The sequence below is a fragment of the Ornithorhynchus anatinus genome, chromosome X2 (genome assembly GCF_004115215.2).
Source record: "Ornithorhynchus anatinus isolate Pmale09 chromosome X2, mOrnAna1.pri.v4, whole genome shotgun sequence".
NCBI lineage: Eukaryota > Metazoa > Chordata > Mammalia > Monotremata > Ornithorhynchidae > Ornithorhynchus > Ornithorhynchus anatinus.
Genome location: NC_041750.1, coordinates 26,439,175 through 26,456,332, shown reverse-complemented (window position 1 = coordinate 26,456,332; position 17,158 = coordinate 26,439,175). Strand labels below are relative to the sequence as shown.

Sequence of the window (17,158 nt, the reverse complement as noted above, 5' to 3'; positions counted from 1 at the left end):
ACGCTTACTGTGTGCAGAGCACTGTACGAAGCATTTGGAAAGTACAATTCAGCAACAAATAGAGACAATTCCTGCCCACACCGAGTTTACAGTCTAGAAGGCAGGGAGAGAGGCATCAAAACAAGTAAAGAGGCATCGATATAAATAAATAGAATTATAGATATATACGCATATACATAAGAGCTGTGGGATGGAGGGCAGGAGTAGAGCAACGGGAGCGAATCTAGGTGATGCAGAAGGGGAGCTGAGGAAAAGATGGTGCTTAATATACTGAGTACTAAAAAATACCATTGTTACTAATTATTTTTATTATTAATGATAGTAATAATTATTATGGCATTTGCTAAGTGTTTACCAAATGCTAAGCACTGAGGTAGGTACAAAGTAATCAGGTTGGACCCTATCCTTGTCCCACATGGGATTCACAGTCTTAATCCCCATTTTAGGGATGAGGTAACTGACGCACAGGGAAGTGAAGTGACGTGGGACGACCTTATAACCTTCTATCTGGTATGTAGAACAGTGCTCGACACAGAATAAGCGCTTAACAAATACCATCATCATCAGCACTATTACCAGCTATGTTATTTTGTACTCCTCAAGTGCTCAGTACAGTGCTCTGCACCCAGTAAACACTCAAAAAATAGGATTGACTGATTAGTTATAGGTCCGCAATGCCCCACGGGGCTTGTTGAGTACTCTCTACAAAATAGATACATGAATTACTCATGCTGTTTTGGCTGATGATAGGGGAGTCAGGAGGCCTGGCCCCTATGGCTCTGACACTGCCAACTCTGCATAAACACAAGATGGCTGTGCCTCCTTTGCCCCATTTAGTCGAAGAGATTTGTTCCCGCAGAACAAATTACAGAATTAAAAATACCTCCTAGGCTTCGCTTGGATGCAAGGTGCCAGGAAAGGTCTGAAAAATGAAACTGGTGAGCAGGGATCGTGTCTACCTTTTCTGTTGAACTGTACTCTCCCAAGCGCTTAGTACAGCGCTCTGCACGCGGGAAGCGCTCAACAAATACCACTGATGGATTGAAACCCAAAAAACAATGGAAACGGGAAGGTAAGTTTAGTAGTGGGTGATAAATGGGTCCCTGCAGATGGGAAAGCAGCTGCAATCGGAAAAGCAGAAAGAAGATGGTGTGTACAGGGTCAGTTATGAGACCCGTGGCCTCTGAAAGGCAGTTACAGACTTAACTCCACTTTCCAACAATTCGCACTACAGCACTCGGGAGAGAATGAGACTCATTTCAGTTATATTGTCATAAACCTTGTGGGTGACAAAATATTGCATCATTAAGCTTTTCCCATCATACACTCCCATTAAGCCAGAGTCTTAACTACCCCATAACTCACTAATTCTTTACATCCCGGGGAGCGTGGAACATGGCGGGTACTGCTCGACGCTGGTTAGGGATTTTAATCGGTTCCATGAAAGTAGAATGTTCAGCGAAAGAGTGCTAAACAAAGTCTAGTTTCCCCTAGGAAATAAGCTAAAGTACATGAATGTGTTCGCAAATTGACCAACACGATATCGATATGATAAAAAAACAGTGATTAAAACAAACATATAAGTGCACGGTCAAATTACGATGTAAAAAGGTATATAATGAAAGATTTTGAATTCTTTTATGTACAATTGGAAATACAGTATTTTGGTTTCACAGTTTTATCCTCTTTACCACAGCCTGCAAGAGCACTTCTTGGACTAACAGACTTCGGAGATGTCACAGATCTGCCATTATCTATGCTAAATAGAAATGGGCTTTACCCACTCTATTGAAATCAAAGTCCTTCAAAGGGAGGAGAAAGGAAATGTTTTAGCCAAGGTATACTTGGTAGCGCGATCGCTACGATACCGACGTTAAAGTGAAACGAGTCCATCCTGTCAGCGGTCCTGAGAAAAAGTCCTGACACCGAAGCAACGTGGCCTGGTAATATCAGCCTGGGACTCGGAGAACCTGTGCTCCAATCCCGGCTCTGTTCAACCTTCACACCACCACTGAAATCTGCCCCTTTCCTCTCCGTCGAAACCGCTGCCACATTAATTCAAGCGCTTATCCTACCCGGCTTTATTTTATCAGCCTCCTGGTTGACCCCCGTGCTTCCTGTCTCTCCCCCAGTCCAGTTCATACTTCGCTCTGTTGCCCGGATCATTTTTCTACAAAAACGTTCGGTCCATTTTTGCCCCCTCCTCAAGAACCTCCAGTGGTTGCCCACCCACTTCCACATCAAACAGAAACTCCTTACCATCGGCTACGAGAAGCAGCGTGGCTCAGTGGAAACAGCCCAGGTTGGGAGTCAGAGGTTGTGGGTTCTAATCCCGCCTCTGCCATTTGGCAGCTGTGTGACTTTGGGCAAGTCACTTCACTTCTCTGTGCCTCAGTTGCCTCATCTGTAAAATGGGGATTAACTGTGAGCCTCACGTGGGACAACCTGATTACCCTGTATCTACCCCAGCGCTTAGAAGAGTGCTCTGCACATAGTAAGCGCTTAAATACAAACATTATTATTATTACAAAGAGTTAATAAACATAATCGCTGCCCTCGACCTGTTTCTTCCATCCCCATGTGGCACCCTGAAACCAGTCAGTCAGCCGACCGTATTTACTGAGTGCTTACTGTGTGCAAAGCATTGTACTAAGCGCTTGGGAGAGTACAATACAACAATCAATCACTCAAGCGCTCAATCACTTCACTCCCTCCTACCTCAGCCTGCACACTTCTCTCCTCTAATGCCAACCTACTCACTGTACATCAATCTCATCTATCTCGCCACCGACCTCTCACCCAACTCTGGCCCAAAACGCCCTCCTTCTTCATATCTCATCTGTAAAATGGGGATGAAGACTGTGAGCCCGACGTGGGACAACCTGATTCCCTTGTGTCTACCCCAGCGCTTAAAACAGTGCTCGGCACATAGTAAGCGCTTGACAAATACCAACATTATTATTATTATTATTATTCTATCCGACATCCACTCTCCCCAACTTCAAAGACTTTTGGAGACGCATCTTCTCCAAGAGGCCTTCCCTCATTTCCTTGTCTCCCACTCCCTTCTGCCCTGACTCGTTCCCTTTATTCAGCCCCTTAGGTCATTATCTGTAACATGTTTATATCAATGCTTGTCTCCCCCTCTAGCCTGTAAGCTCATGGTGGGCAGCCAACTCTACTGCACTCTCCCAAGCACTTAGTACAGTGTCCTGCACACAGTATGCACCCAGTAAATATGACTGATTGGTTAACTGAGCTCTGTCACTTAGCTGCTGGGTGACCTTGGTCTAGTCACTGAGACTACTCTTCCTACCTCACTTCTCTGCATGGCCCGGACCCGGGAAGAAAGGAGTAGGAGGAGTCACTGCCTCACACTGTCCAACGGCTCCAGGATGGCCTAGTCGAAAGAGTCCAGGCCTGGGAGTCGGAGGACCTGGATTCTCGTCACGGCTCTGCTGCTCGCCTCAGTTTCCTCATCTGTAAAATGCTGATTAAATGCCTGTATGGACCTTAACGGTAATATTCCCCCCGCAATCAATGGTATTTCTTAACTGGTTACTGTGTCCAGGGCTACTGAGAGAGTACGACACGACAGAGTTGATAGACAAGTTCCCAGCCCACAAGGAGCCTCCAGGGTAGAAGGGTAGAACCTGTCAAGGATAGTCAAGTCTGTTCTTTCTCCACTCCAGACTGTGAGCCCCATCTGGGACATGGATTGTGGTCAACCTAACGATCTTGTATCTAACTCCAGCTTTTAGTACAGTGCGTGCACCAAGAAAGTGTTTAACAAATAACTATTATGAGTTCCCCTGCGGTACCTTGGATCAGCTACACCGCTGAAGGTATTAAATTTAAATTTTGCATTTAATAGTAAAGGACCATCCCAGGAACCTTCACTGCAGGGCGCGTTTGGACCTCAGGCCCTTTATCGTAAAAGACAACGTAAAAACACCACAGCCGATTCCACAGTGAATTTTTAACCATAAACTCCAAGTTCGAACTAAAGCCTCTACGTTTGAGAACGATGTCTGCCAATACCTGCGGTCTCCCCCAACCTCATTCAAGGCAAGGAGCTTGAGGGGCCACAAATTGAACATAAAAACTTAAAACCCCCCAAAAAATCCAAATGCGAGGTAACAGCCTCACACATTACTTCATCCAAACCCACAGGAATGAGTATATTTTACCCAAATAAGCAAACCTCCAGCTGCTGAAATGTTATCACTGGAACATTCAAATGCCAGCCAAAAGCTGTAATAGAAATTATTAAAAATCTTTATTTGATTTGTTCCCTCCCGGATTAACAGGAGACCACGCTCCTTTCCCCTTTCTCCCAAAAACTAATTACCACATGAATTTCATTTTAAAGCCCCTAAAACGGTAAATGAAGGTCAAATTGCAGCTTATAAATTATTTTACGACTAAAGAAACCTCCCGAAGGTTGCTAAAATGTGCAGAAATTGAAGAAATCAATTTCTATCCAACGGGCAGAAATGAGTCTGTTCAAAAGTTGAGATACTTTCGTCTAAATTTCAGTGTTCCCCAACGTTTCAGGTTTAGCAGATTCACTTTATTCTGAGCCTTCCTACTGCTTTTGCTTTTCATGATTGCACAACATTTTATTCCTTGGAAATATCTATGCACTTCCACATTTGGGAAAATCGATAGATGTGATCCGTGGAAGTGCCGTTGTTTGACTGACAGTTGTGATGTGCCAGCTCTTCTCTTTGCCCGGGCAAAATTGATGACCAAACTATTTTTTTCCTCCTGGAACCAGCCTCACCGTTCCTTGGGCTGACCAATCAATTAGACAGTGGTATTTATCGAGCACTTACTATGGACAGAGCACTGTACGATGTGCTAGGTGGAGTAGCTGTACTGAAATATACGGTATTGAAGTAGCATGATCTTGTGGGTAGAACAAAGGCCCGGAATTTAGAAGGACCTGGGTTCTAATCCCGGCTCCGCCGCTTGTCTGTTGTGAGACCTTGGGTAAATCACTTCACTTCTCTGGGCCTCAGTGACCTCACCTGGGAAATGGGGGACTAAGACTGTGAGCCCCAAGTGGGACAGGGACAGTGTCCAACCTGATTAGTTGACCTTACCTCACTGCCCGGCACACAGTTAACAAATACCATTAAAAAACTAAACCAAAAAAAGGAAATAAATAAATAAAAAGTGGATTTGGGAGATACATTCCCTGCCCACAGAGAGCCTACAGTCTAGAGAATCCTCAAACCTGGAACAGTTTCCCTGTCACCTCCCACCTAGCTTCATCTACTGCTCATGATTATGGGGAGCGACAAACACAAAACGGAGGGAGAGGGTGGCACCCTGACAATGTAAGAGACCACTATTACAATGTCCTCAAAAAGGCCTTGGGAGGGCGGAGGGGATGAAACTGAGTCTGTTTTCAGCTTGTTGAGGGGGATTCAGCGAATCATTCCTTAGGGTCTCAGTGCTGTTTCCTCTATCTTTAAACCATAATTAATCAGTGCTCCTTCAGACAAGAACATATCCTTCCACTGGGTAGCTGGCCCAAACCTATAATTCATTTTAATGCTTGTCTCTCCTCCCAGATTGCAAGTTCCTTGAGGATAGGGATCGTTCTACTTCCTCTGTTGTACTCTCCCAAGAGTTTACTTTGCACACAGCAAGCTCTCAAAAACTACCACTGAATGACCGATGGATTTCTTGTATTCTAAAGACATCTGGACACCCATGAGAATATAATTATGGACCCACACCTTCCCTAGCAGAAAATGTGCACATATATGTCCAGCACATTAGATTTGTGGATATTTCAGTTTACCGGCAATTCTTACTGGGTGCTTAGTTTATCGTTCTACACACAGTAAGCACTCAAAAAACATCACCGATTGATTGATCTCTGGTTTGGCGTGAAGAGGGAAAAAAAAGGAAAAATACTGGCCATGAATTAGGGATAGTGCATCTGAATGGATTGACAATACTCAATACTCAGCGCGGTGCATGGCACAGAGAAGATACTTAAATACCTCAAAGATTATCACTACAAACCTACAGTCAACAAACATGTCCAGAGCCTCTGTGAGGCCACGCTAATCCCGCCTCATGAACACGGATAACCGACACCCCGGTGTAATCTCCCAGAGACGTTATTTCTTCCATGACGTCGCATGACCCACTCCGGGGAAACCCATAAAGAGAAATGGAAAGTACCTAAACCTCAGGAACTAATGGAAGGAAGCAGGAGGAATGGCAGTATTCCAAATGGGCTGTAGAATGCAGATGAGATTCCACATAAAAACTTTGACTTCCATTTGCCCCATCGTGTGGGCCGAGGCCAACACTGTGCTGTTCACAGCTTTTTCATTTCCACACGAGCAACGGACCGAACTTAATAATCTCTGGGCTGGAAAGAATCGACAACCGGGGCTAGAAATCTGCAGAGGCTGCACAAATCGATAAAAGTCACTCGCACCATGAAGCAGGATTTTGTGCCCGGAAAATCTCCCACAGAGAACAGGTTGGCAAACCACCAGGTAGCAATATGTCTTAATCAACGGTACAATGCAGACCACTATACTAAACACTGGGGCTAGTACCAAAGGTCGGTAGTCACGTTCCCTGCCCACAACGAGTTTATAGCCTCCCTCACCCTTCTGAGGCCGTTGAAATTCCCGTCAAGGACTGTCCAAAACCAACATGCACCACTTGGCTTGATCTGAAAGATCCCAGAGTTCTAACATTCATCAGTTGCAACTCCTGACACAAGCTCCACTTTGACTTTGGCTTTCCTGGAAGGCGAGGTCACCATAAGAACTGCTCCAAGACTCTCCTTAGGATCAAAAATAGCGTGTGTGGAGCCCTTTACTAAGCTCCCGGGGGAGTAATAATAATAGAGAATGACAATTGGTTACACGCTTACTGTATGCCAAGCACCATTCTAAATACTGGGGTAGATACAGGATAATCAGGTCCCACATGGAGATGAGAGTTGAAGGACGGAGAACTGGTAGTGAATCCCTATTCTGCAGATGAGAGAACTGAGGTCCACAGAAGTTATGTGACTGGCCCAAGGTCAAACAGCTTGTAGGTGGCGGAGCCAGGATTACAACTCTGACTCCCAGGCCCGTGCTCTTTCCACTAGGCCATGCTACACTACAACAGAGTTGATATACATGTTTCCTGTCCACAAGGGCCTTATGGTCTAGAGAGACAGAGAGACACTAAATTAAATTACAGACAGGTACCTAAGCACCTCTCAGGATTGCACCTGGAGAGTTTCCAGTCCTCTACCAGTCTCGACTATGGGACGAAGAGTCAAGCAGAGGCACATCCATTCCATTCCTAGCTTGGGCAGTGGCTAGCGAGCGGAAGGTCATCCGCTACAAGTCAAAACTCACCTGCACTGGGCAGCAGGAGCACGGCAGAGAGTTGAGGGTGGAGAATCAGGTTAACTGTGCGGAAGGCGGCAGTGATAAATCACTTCCGTATTTTTACCAAGAAAACTATGGATACATTACCGGAACGATTACAGGGGGAGGTGGGGCTTTCTGGGAGAGCTGTGTCCACGGCGTCGCTAAGGGTTGGACACGACTCGACAGCATAAGACGACAACAACCAAGTACCTATCGAGGAACCTTACCTCCACCATCAATTAATCAAGCAATAGAGTTAACAGACAAGACCCCCGGTCTCAATGACCTCGCAATCTTCTGTATGCAGACCACTGCGCTGAGAGCCTGGGACATTACAGTAGAGAATATCAATCGATCGATCCTATTTATTGAGTGCTTTCTTGTACAGATCACTGTACTAAGCACTTGGGCAAGTACAATAGAGCAGAGTTGGCCGATACGTTCCCTGCCTAAAATGAGCTTACAGCCTAGCGAGGGAGACAGACGTTAATAGAAATAAATAAATTATGGCTATGTACCTAAGTGCCGTGGGAGGGGTGAATAAATGGTGAAAATCCAAGTGCAAAGATGAAACAGGAGGAGGTGGGAGAAGAGGAAACGAGGGAGGAACCGTAAAAGCCCCTTAATCTTCGCTGACATTTTAAACAAACAAACAAAAACACACAATTGTGTTGAGCTGCGTGCCGTCGAGAGATCCTTTTCTTGTGCCCAAATCGCTTTAAGAGTTTGGATCGATCTGCCTTTGTCTCTCGGCAGTTGTTCCATAGAGGACCCAGTTATATAATCAACAGCAGTTGGCAAGTCAACAAATATCTGTGTAGCGCACTTCTTACTGAAATCCTTTGATCGCGCGTGTCCGTGAGGTGTTGGAATGTGCACGAGGAGCTCCCTGGGACTAGTGGAAAGAGTCTGAGTCTGGCCTCAGGAGATCTGGATTCTACCGCTGCAGTGCCACCTGCCAGCTGTGTGACCTTGGGCGAGTCACTTCACAGGGCCTCAGTTTCCCCACCTGTAAAATGGGGATTCGATACCCGTTCTTGCTCCCCCCTTAGGTTGTGAACCCCATGGGGAACAGGCACTGGGTCTGATATGACTGCACTATGTCCATCCCAGCAATCAGCTTGGACACAGTCCACGTCCCACGTGGGGCTCACAGTCTTAATCCCTATTTTACAAACGAGGTAACTGAGGCTCAGAGAAGTCAAGTGACTTGCCCAAGGTAACCAAGCAGACAAAGAGAGGAACCGGAATTGGAACCCGGGTCCTTCTGACTCCCAGGCCCGTGCTCTAAATAGTACATTCCTAACCATTAATCAAACAGTGCTATTTATTGAGTGCTTACTAAGTACAGAGCACTGTATTAGGTGCTTGGAAGAGCACAACACAACAGAATTAGCAGAAATGTTCTCTGCATATAGAGTTATTAATATGGCAAATAAGAACCACAAATGAAGGTCATGACCCTACTACCTCGATTAGGTAGAGCACCTATTTTTTTGTAATGAATTGCAACCCTTTTCTCATTTCATCCCCTCAACATCCCCATAAGAGAAAGGAAGGCCAGCATTATTGTCCCCCTTTTACAGATGAGGTGACCGAGGCCCAGAGAGGCTAAGTGACGTGTCCATGACCACAGAGCAGGCCAGGGGCAGTGCTGAGACAAATAATAACAACAACAATAATAACAATAACAACAGTAACCATAATGATTGTTATATTTAAGAGCTTACTATGTGTCAAGGACTGTACTAAGTGTTGGGGTAAATACAAGATGATCAGGGCTCACACGGAGGGAAAACAGGAATTGAACCCCCATTTTGCAGCTGAGGGAACTGAGGCAGAGAAGTGAAGTGATTAGCCCAAGCTCACACAGCAGACAAGTAGCGAGCCAGGATTAGAACTCAGGTCCTCTGACTCCCAGATCTGCGCTCTTTCCACTAAACCACGATGCTTCTAGAACTCAGATTCCCCGAAAGAAAGCCAGACCTGTCCTCTTTCCACTAGTTGAGCACCCCAAGAATCCTGATGCCTGAGCTGGACATCCCAAACCAGTCCAGCCAAGAGATATCTCTAAAGTTCTTGATTTCAAAACCGAAAGACTGAACTGACTGTCCACTCAGGGAATTGGCCAGGAGAGGGAATCGGTTAGTTCACCAACGCACGACCAGGGCCAGAATACCATAACTCCCAAGGGGTAAGGCACAAGGGTCTTCATAAGTAGAAACAATAACGTCTTTATTGGATTTAAAAAAAGAAAAAAAAAACCAGACGTCTCCGAGGAGTTCTGAGTCTCGGGTGAAATTTCATTTTCTCCCTGTCGCTTATGTCATTTTACATTAGTTTCCTGTAACGGGCTTAGGCTATTTATCCTGCGCAGCCTATTCACAGATGACTGAGGATATCTTAGCAGACGGACCGCAGAACGGACAAGAGGAAGGAGCCCATTTAGAGCTATGAAAACGGGCCCGTTCGCTGCCTCGACATTTTGATTTCACAGATGGCAGAATGCACGTTGTTTTCACACCGCTCGTTCTGCGCCGTTAGGAGACTCTGCCTGGGAGTTAACAGAAGCTGAAACACAGCTTGATCAGCAGCTGGTGGAGATGGCCGTATCCTGGGAAATCTGGTCATGGAGACCGTCCCCTTCCCTCCCCACCCTCTGCCGCCTGGGATTCAGCCTGGAGCCGGCGGCTCTGAGGCTTCTTGTCCCGGTTGCGGCGACTCTGTGGAGTCCCTACGGATCTTTGGGAGTCAGAGGAGGGAAGTGAGGAGGCATAGGAGGGAGAGAGAGGGAGGGGGCAAGTGTCAGCTTAAGCGCAGCAAGGGCTCAATCACCACCGCTGGGTGCCTGATTGACTGAAGATCACAATTCCTGGTTCTGCATACAGTTAAGTGCTCAATAAATATGACCGATTGATGGATTGACAGGTTCTTCCCAAGGGTCCACCAAATGTGGGATTCTATCAGTGACTCCACCAAGGAAAGGTATTTACAGAGCGCTGACACTCTGCAGAGCACTCTACTAAGAGCTTGGGGGAGTCCAAGGGAGTTGCCAGAACACGATTCCTGCTTAAGGTGCTTATAATTTAGTGGGGGACGCAGATATTAAAAGCGAAGTTGCGTGGTCTTGTGGAATGAGCACAGGCCTGGGAGTCAGAGGATCTGAATTCTAATCCCGGCTCCTCCACGTACCTGCTGGGTGACCTCGGCAAATCACTTTATTACTTGGGGCTTCGGTCTCCTTATTTATAAAATGGAGATATACCATCCCTCTTCTCCCCACTACACAGACTGTGACTCCCATGTGGAAACTGATTATCTTTTATCTACCCCCAGTGTTAAGTACGGTGCTTGACACATAATAAGCACTTAACAAAAACCACAATTATTATTACAGTAAATTACAGATAGGAGAAGAGATGGAATATAAGTATATATAAGTAAGTGCTGTGGTACCAAAACCTTAAGTGGGTACGGACTCAAATGCAGAGGAGATGGAGAAGGGAGAATGGGGTGGGGAGATGGAAGGTTAGTCAGGCAAGGCTTCCTGGTGGAAATCAGGTTGGACACAGTCCCTGTCCCCTGTGGGGCTCAACGTCTTAATCCCCATTTGATAGATGTGGTCGCTGAGGCCCACAGAAGGGACGTGACTTCCCCAAGGTCAGACAGTAGTCAAGTGGCGAAGCCGGGATTAGAACCCAGGTCCTGCTGACTCCTAGGCCCGTGCTCCATCTACTAGGCTGTGCTGCTTCTACCAACCACCACGTCTGTTCTCCTCTAAGAGCTTACTACGGTGCCCTGCACACAGCGGGCACTCAGTAAACAGCACTGACCGACAGCTTGATTGAATCCCCGGGTTCCAGACGTGATGGAGTTGAACTGACATGGAAATGACTAATCCATGTGGACAGCGATCTGATCTCCTTCCACGTGCGTTCTCCTCAAGCTCAGCTCCCAGCCCAGGCTCAATAAATAACACACTGATCGACTGTACACTGCCCATATAATTTCAGTCAAAGAGGAGAGAGGGAGGGCATAGAGAAGAGAGGCTAAGTGAATCAAAGGGACTAATGAATGAGGATGTCAAAGAAAGGGCAAGTAAAGCTTCTATTTAAGAAACACGGAATTTTAACTTTAATAATGTTGGCTCTTTGAAATTAAATCAGTACCTCTTCTGTGGCAGAGAAGAGAACAGTCAGCATGAGATTTCATCTCTGAAAAGACTCCCTTTTATTTCCAGCATTATTTAACGTCGACTTAAAGCGTATTTGGAAAGGGGGCGTGTATGCATTCATTCAGCTATCAGCTGATGGCGTTTTTAGAAACGGGGCCATTTGGACAAATGTGTAATTTGGTAGAACATGAGGCCTCAAGAAAGGGATTCTGGATTCTGGTCCCGGCTCAGACTTTCCCTTCCTGACTTCAGGGCATCAACTAGTGATTACGGGGGCCCAATAAACACGAGATCGCTAGAAGGGAGAGGAAATTGTTCAAATGACTTTTCTTGGCTGGGATCAAAAACTCCCCTGACAACAGACATCTAAAACCCGGTACCATTTACAGTCGGAGGCTGCCTCTTTAGAGTCCTTCGAGGGGTTTTCTTTCAGGACAACAGTCTCTAAAAGTTTCCCGTTGCCACACAAACTTCTTCGGCCCTGAAATGCTGTAAAATTTAGGATCCATCCTATGGCCGCTGGGGTTCAGAGCCTGGAAGGACACCCCCAGTCTGAATCGATCGCAGGCTGTAGCGAGAGAAACCTTGTCTGCTGAAGGCTCGTGACAGGTTTTGGTTGTTTTTTTTTTTAATGGAATTTGTTAAGTGCTTACCATGCGTCACACACTACTCTAAGCCCTGGGGTAGATATAAATTAATTATGCTGGACATAGTCTCTGTCCTGCATGGGGCTCACAGTCTAAGTAGGAGGGAGAACAGGTATTTAATACCCATTTTACAGTTGAGGAAACTGAAGCACAGGGAAATTAAGTGACTTGCCCTAGGTCATATAGCAAGGAGACAGAGCCGGGATAAATTCTAAAATTCTATCAATCAATCCATCGCATATACTGAGTGCTGTGTGCAGAGCACTCTACTAAGCGCTTGGGAGAGTACAAGAGAGTTGGCAGATACACTGCCCACACTGAGCTCATAGTCTAGAGAGGGAGACAGACAATATAAATAATAAATATAAATAAATTACAGATATAGTAAATACATTACAAATGCAATGAATAAATTACGGATCAATTCTCAGTGGAGATCACATACCCAGAGGATGTTGAACAATCTAAGAGAACAATCAGCACACACCCACAACCAAGGCATCAAGGTTAGGCGGGAAACTTGCATTCTCCTCTTTAGAGCCTGTTTCTCTTTTTTAAACAGATAAGAACACCCACTCTTCATGTTTTCTAAGCAGGTTCACAGCTATCAGTCAGCCGGTAAACTCTCTCGGACCTTTGATATTTCCTTAGCAGTTCCCACAGAATTCCCCCCTCATTAGCTGGCACTGTGGCAAAGTAAACCTAAAATGTCAGTGTCCACTAATGACCTGAATCCTGTGGGAACAAAAAGCAATACTTTTGTTTCTCACTAGGATGTTAACCAGGGGACTTCTTTAGAGGAAAAGTGAGAGAATGCATTGCCAGATCACTTAACAATCTCTTTTATCAGTGGGTGAAGAATAGCTGTGTGTGTGGCCATGCCTGTGTGTGTGTGTCTGTGTATATGTATGTGTCAGGTAGTAGCCCCAGATACAAGCTTGTGATATTGGGGGGGAGATAAAATATTTCTATGGGATTAAAACACTCTCTCGCCTTCACCTTTCCAGGCTCTGAGCTCCACGTGAAAAGTCAATCCATAGGCTTGCCCCCTGAACCGAATCTTCTTCAAATGCATCAGCCCCTGGCTCCAGTCAAACGTCCTACCTCTGACCTAAAGAATTCCCTCAGGACAGCCCAGAATTGCCCCTGAAGCACTTAGGATTGAGCCTGGCATACATTTTCCCTCTTTCCACCCGTACCAATCACTTCAATAGCCAGCACTGGAGTGCGGGAATTAAGAGGGGAAGAAGCAGAGAATTTTCTTTTCATCCATCTTTTCTGGAGCCTCTACTTATAAAGTGAGGAAGGTAATGGTCATTCATTCATTCATTCAATAGTATTTATCTTTTCAGGCTCTATTCCTGGTCACCTCTCTGGAATGAGGGGTCATACGCAATATCGTTAAAGGTGAGCAAATAAACGAGAATTTGCATGGTAAAAAGATTAGCACGGTCAAGGACAGGATAGAGGCTGCAATTATAACTCCATTACTTTTGTTTGTTTTATGGTACTTGTTAACCACTTATTATGTGATAAATACTAAGCACTGGGGTAGGTACAAGTCAATTAAGGTGGACACAGTCCCTATCCCAGATGGGGCTCAGAGTCTGAAGTAAGAGGAAGAACAGGTATTGAATCCCCATTTTCAGTTGAGGAAACAGGTACAGAGAAGATAAGTGACTTGCCCAAGGTCACAGAACAAGCAAGTCGCAGAGCAACTGGCAGAGCTGGATTTAGAACCCAGGTCCTCTGACTCCCGGGCAAGAGCTCTTTCCACTAGGCCACGCTGCTCTTCTTCAGGTCTGGGAGGTACAGAGTGACTCAGAGCTGACAAAAATGTTATACCAGCTACATAACACGACTGCACGTCATTTTTCCGATGAAGGGGACCCGGAGTGGAAATCCAGGGCTCTCTACGTTCCGCTGCACTGGCTGTCAAGTGGAAAAACGATATCCAGAAATATGAGCCTACAAAAAGCAAAGGACGCAGAGCCGGTGGCCCTGTTGTGTACGCCCAGAAAAAGAAAAGGGAATTTATAGTTAAGGCAGCCTGAGGGCATCGGTGTGGTAGCTCACCCTGAAAATTTTTGTTATCGAAGTGACGTGGGAACAGCTCAGGGAGAGGCTTCGATCTGGGGGCTCAGCCTGCACCTGCCTCCTTCCCCCAGCCTCTGCTCGAACCTGGGGCAAACAGGGAGTGAGTGTCCATGGTGGCTTCTGAGGGACACTTCCGCATACATGCGGTGTCCCAGGCTGTTGAAATCAGCAGAGACGGGGGAGGACGGAGAACGTTTTGGCACGGGAAGTCCAAGTGCACCTCTCCGCCCTCCCCCGCACCCAACGGAAGTTGGAAACCCACCAAAGACTGAACGGCATTGAAATTTTGAAATTCAGCGGCAAGACAACCAGGGGCTCACTATTTACTCCGAGTTGAATACAGTGCTAGGGCTAAAACCTACTTGGAACCACACCTCCCACCTCTCCAGCCCTCTCTCAGCTTTCTTCCCCAGTCCCTCACTCTCTGGCCCCTCGCCCCCAGCACACCTATTAAAATGGATTCCCCTTGACCCGGCAGCTACCCTGAGCTCTCTGTCTACTCGGGCTCCGGAACTACTGACAGAAAGGAGGTTAGTGTTTCAAAAGCCCATTCCAATTTTCCCCACCTTCAAAGTCTTATTGAAAGCATATCTCCTTTAAGAAGCCTTCCCTGACTAAGCCCTCATTTCTCTTCTCCTAGGCCATCCTGCGTCCCCCTGACTTGCTCCTTTACTCATCCCCCCTCCCAGTCTCAGAGCACTCATGTCCACCTCTGTAATTTATTTATTTATATTAATGTCTACTCCCCCTCTAGACCGTAAGCTCTTTGTGAGCAGGGAGTATATCTGTTATATTGCTAAACTGAACTCTCCCAAGCACTTAGTACAGTGCCTTGCCCACAATAAACGTTTGATAAATACGACTGGTAATAAATACAACTGACTGATTTTATGGGCAAAACAATGGAAATTGAGACATGCCAAGGTAATGAGAAATGCCCTGTCGTCAATCGTAACCAGAAAGACCAACAGACCGTCCACCAGAACTAGGGACTCCTTAACTTGCCAACTTCCTGTACCATAACCGGAGTTTCCATAACGTTGGGTCGGCCGTGTTGGCTTCTACAAGAGCCAGGAAAATCAGCAAGATCTTCTATTGGTCCGAGTGATGGGACACTACTGGGTAGACTGCCATGCTCCATTTAAAAGGAAACGTGAGCTAACAAAGCCAGGTGATGTCAAGGACTTTCTCCTCTCTGTATCCTTCTATGAACAGTGCTCACCAGCGTGGCAAGAACCCAGAGCGACTGCATTTCCAAGGACGCAGGTCAAAGACACCATCTCACCATCATCTTCCAACCTAAGGTCCTCTCGACTGCTACTGTGAACTAACCTTCCCCCCCAAGAGGAAAGAGAAGGCCTCACAATGATTACTGTGGCTACGAGAAACTCGAACCCTGGAGAAATCTTACCTTGAAAAGACTGTTTGGCTCTCTCCACTAGTTCATCGATAGGATAACTTGCCAAATTTCCTCTGGCATGCTTGGTTTTGCAATAGGTACATGCGTTGAGACACCTGTTTGAAAATCAGAAATAAGCATGACTTATTTTCTTGAAAAAATCGGTGGCATACCATAAGCAAATGAAGACGAATTAACGTGAATAAATGAGGGGTGAATATCCAAGTGCTTTAAAGGGTATGAATACAAGTGCATAGGTGATGCAGAAGTGTTAGGCTTAGGCAGGGAATCTATCATAATATTTATTGAGCCTTAATGAGTGAAGAGCACTATCTTAAGCGTTAGGGAGAATACAATATAACAGAGTTGGTAGACACGTTCCCTGCCCTCCATGAGCTTACACTCTAAAGGATGAATCACAACTATCATCATTTTGATCACCACTAAGTCGGTCCCCGATTTGTCAACCGACTGATATGTCGCGCCAATACGGAGAAACTCTCGGTGCGCTGAATGATTAGACAACACCCCGAATTCCAAGAAATCAGAATCTCCACCACACATGCGTGCGTGGGATTAGCTTGGGTGGGTCCTATAACCGGAGCTCTGCAAAACCTGACATTTTTCTCCATTCTAACTTGGCAGAATGAGGAATGGAATCTTTTAAAAACCAAAACAAGACAAAAAATAAATGTTGCTCTTGCTCTCCTGTAAAATGAAAATGGATTTTCTTTATCGCAAATACAAAGAAGCCGTTGCAACATAATAAAACACTTGGACGCCCAAAACGTCGAAGGTCGATCACAAGGAATAACGAGAGAGGAGTGCATCTTTTCAGTAACTGCTTGACAACGGGGAGGCCTTGAGGATCTTAAGAGATGAGTTGCTATTACCTGGCTACTTCAAAATGCAGTTCCATTTAGGATGTGGAAAAGAATTGCCTGCGAGAGAGCACATGTGGCTAATGGGCCTCTCAAATGACTTCCAATCAAGCTTTTTGGGCAAGTCAACCACGCCATGTAGAGAAGGCAGCAGATTTGACCTATTCTCTTTTTAATCTCATTCAGAGCAATCCATCTTTAGCCATGCAGATTTACGCACTGTTTTCAGAGAACTTCGATGAGCTTTGGTCTGAAAAACGTCAGCTCTTTGAGTGGGCAATGTCTCTTTCGGGGCTTGAAATCAAAAGCTTCCAGCTCAGCTCAATTAGAAGCACGGAATGGATTAGAACCCATGACCTTCTGAACCCCAGGCCTGTGCTCTATCCATTAACTCCATGCTGCTTATGGAGCACTAGGTGCAGAATGTTGCACTAAGCACTTGGGTGAGCATTCATTCTATCATATTTATTGAGCACTTACCCTGTGTAAAGCACTATACTAAGCGCTTGGGGGAGTGCAATATAACAGTAAACTGATATATTCCCTGCTTACAA

General features: G+C 45.9%; 1 protein-coding gene and 1 non-coding gene across 3 annotated transcripts in view; one reads left to right on the top strand and one right to left on the bottom strand.

The window, feature by feature from the left end:
* The window catches only part of CDKAL1 (CDK5 regulatory subunit associated protein 1 like 1), a 303,837-nt gene that overhangs the window by 158,048 nt on the left and 128,631 nt on the right, over positions 1 to 17,158 (bottom strand). For both annotated transcript variants that reach the window (XM_029052781.2, XM_029052782.2), the window contains one exon: positions 15,736 to 15,839. In XM_029052781.2, the coding sequence (XP_028908614.1) occupies positions 15,736 to 15,839 (104 nt within the window). The remainder of the gene's footprint in view (positions 1 to 15,735; positions 15,840 to 17,158) is intronic.
* On the top strand, positions 7,244 to 7,381 carry LOC114807501. The gene has a single exon (XR_003755562.1). It is a non-coding gene; the product is annotated as a small nucleolar RNA SNORA7 (small nucleolar RNA).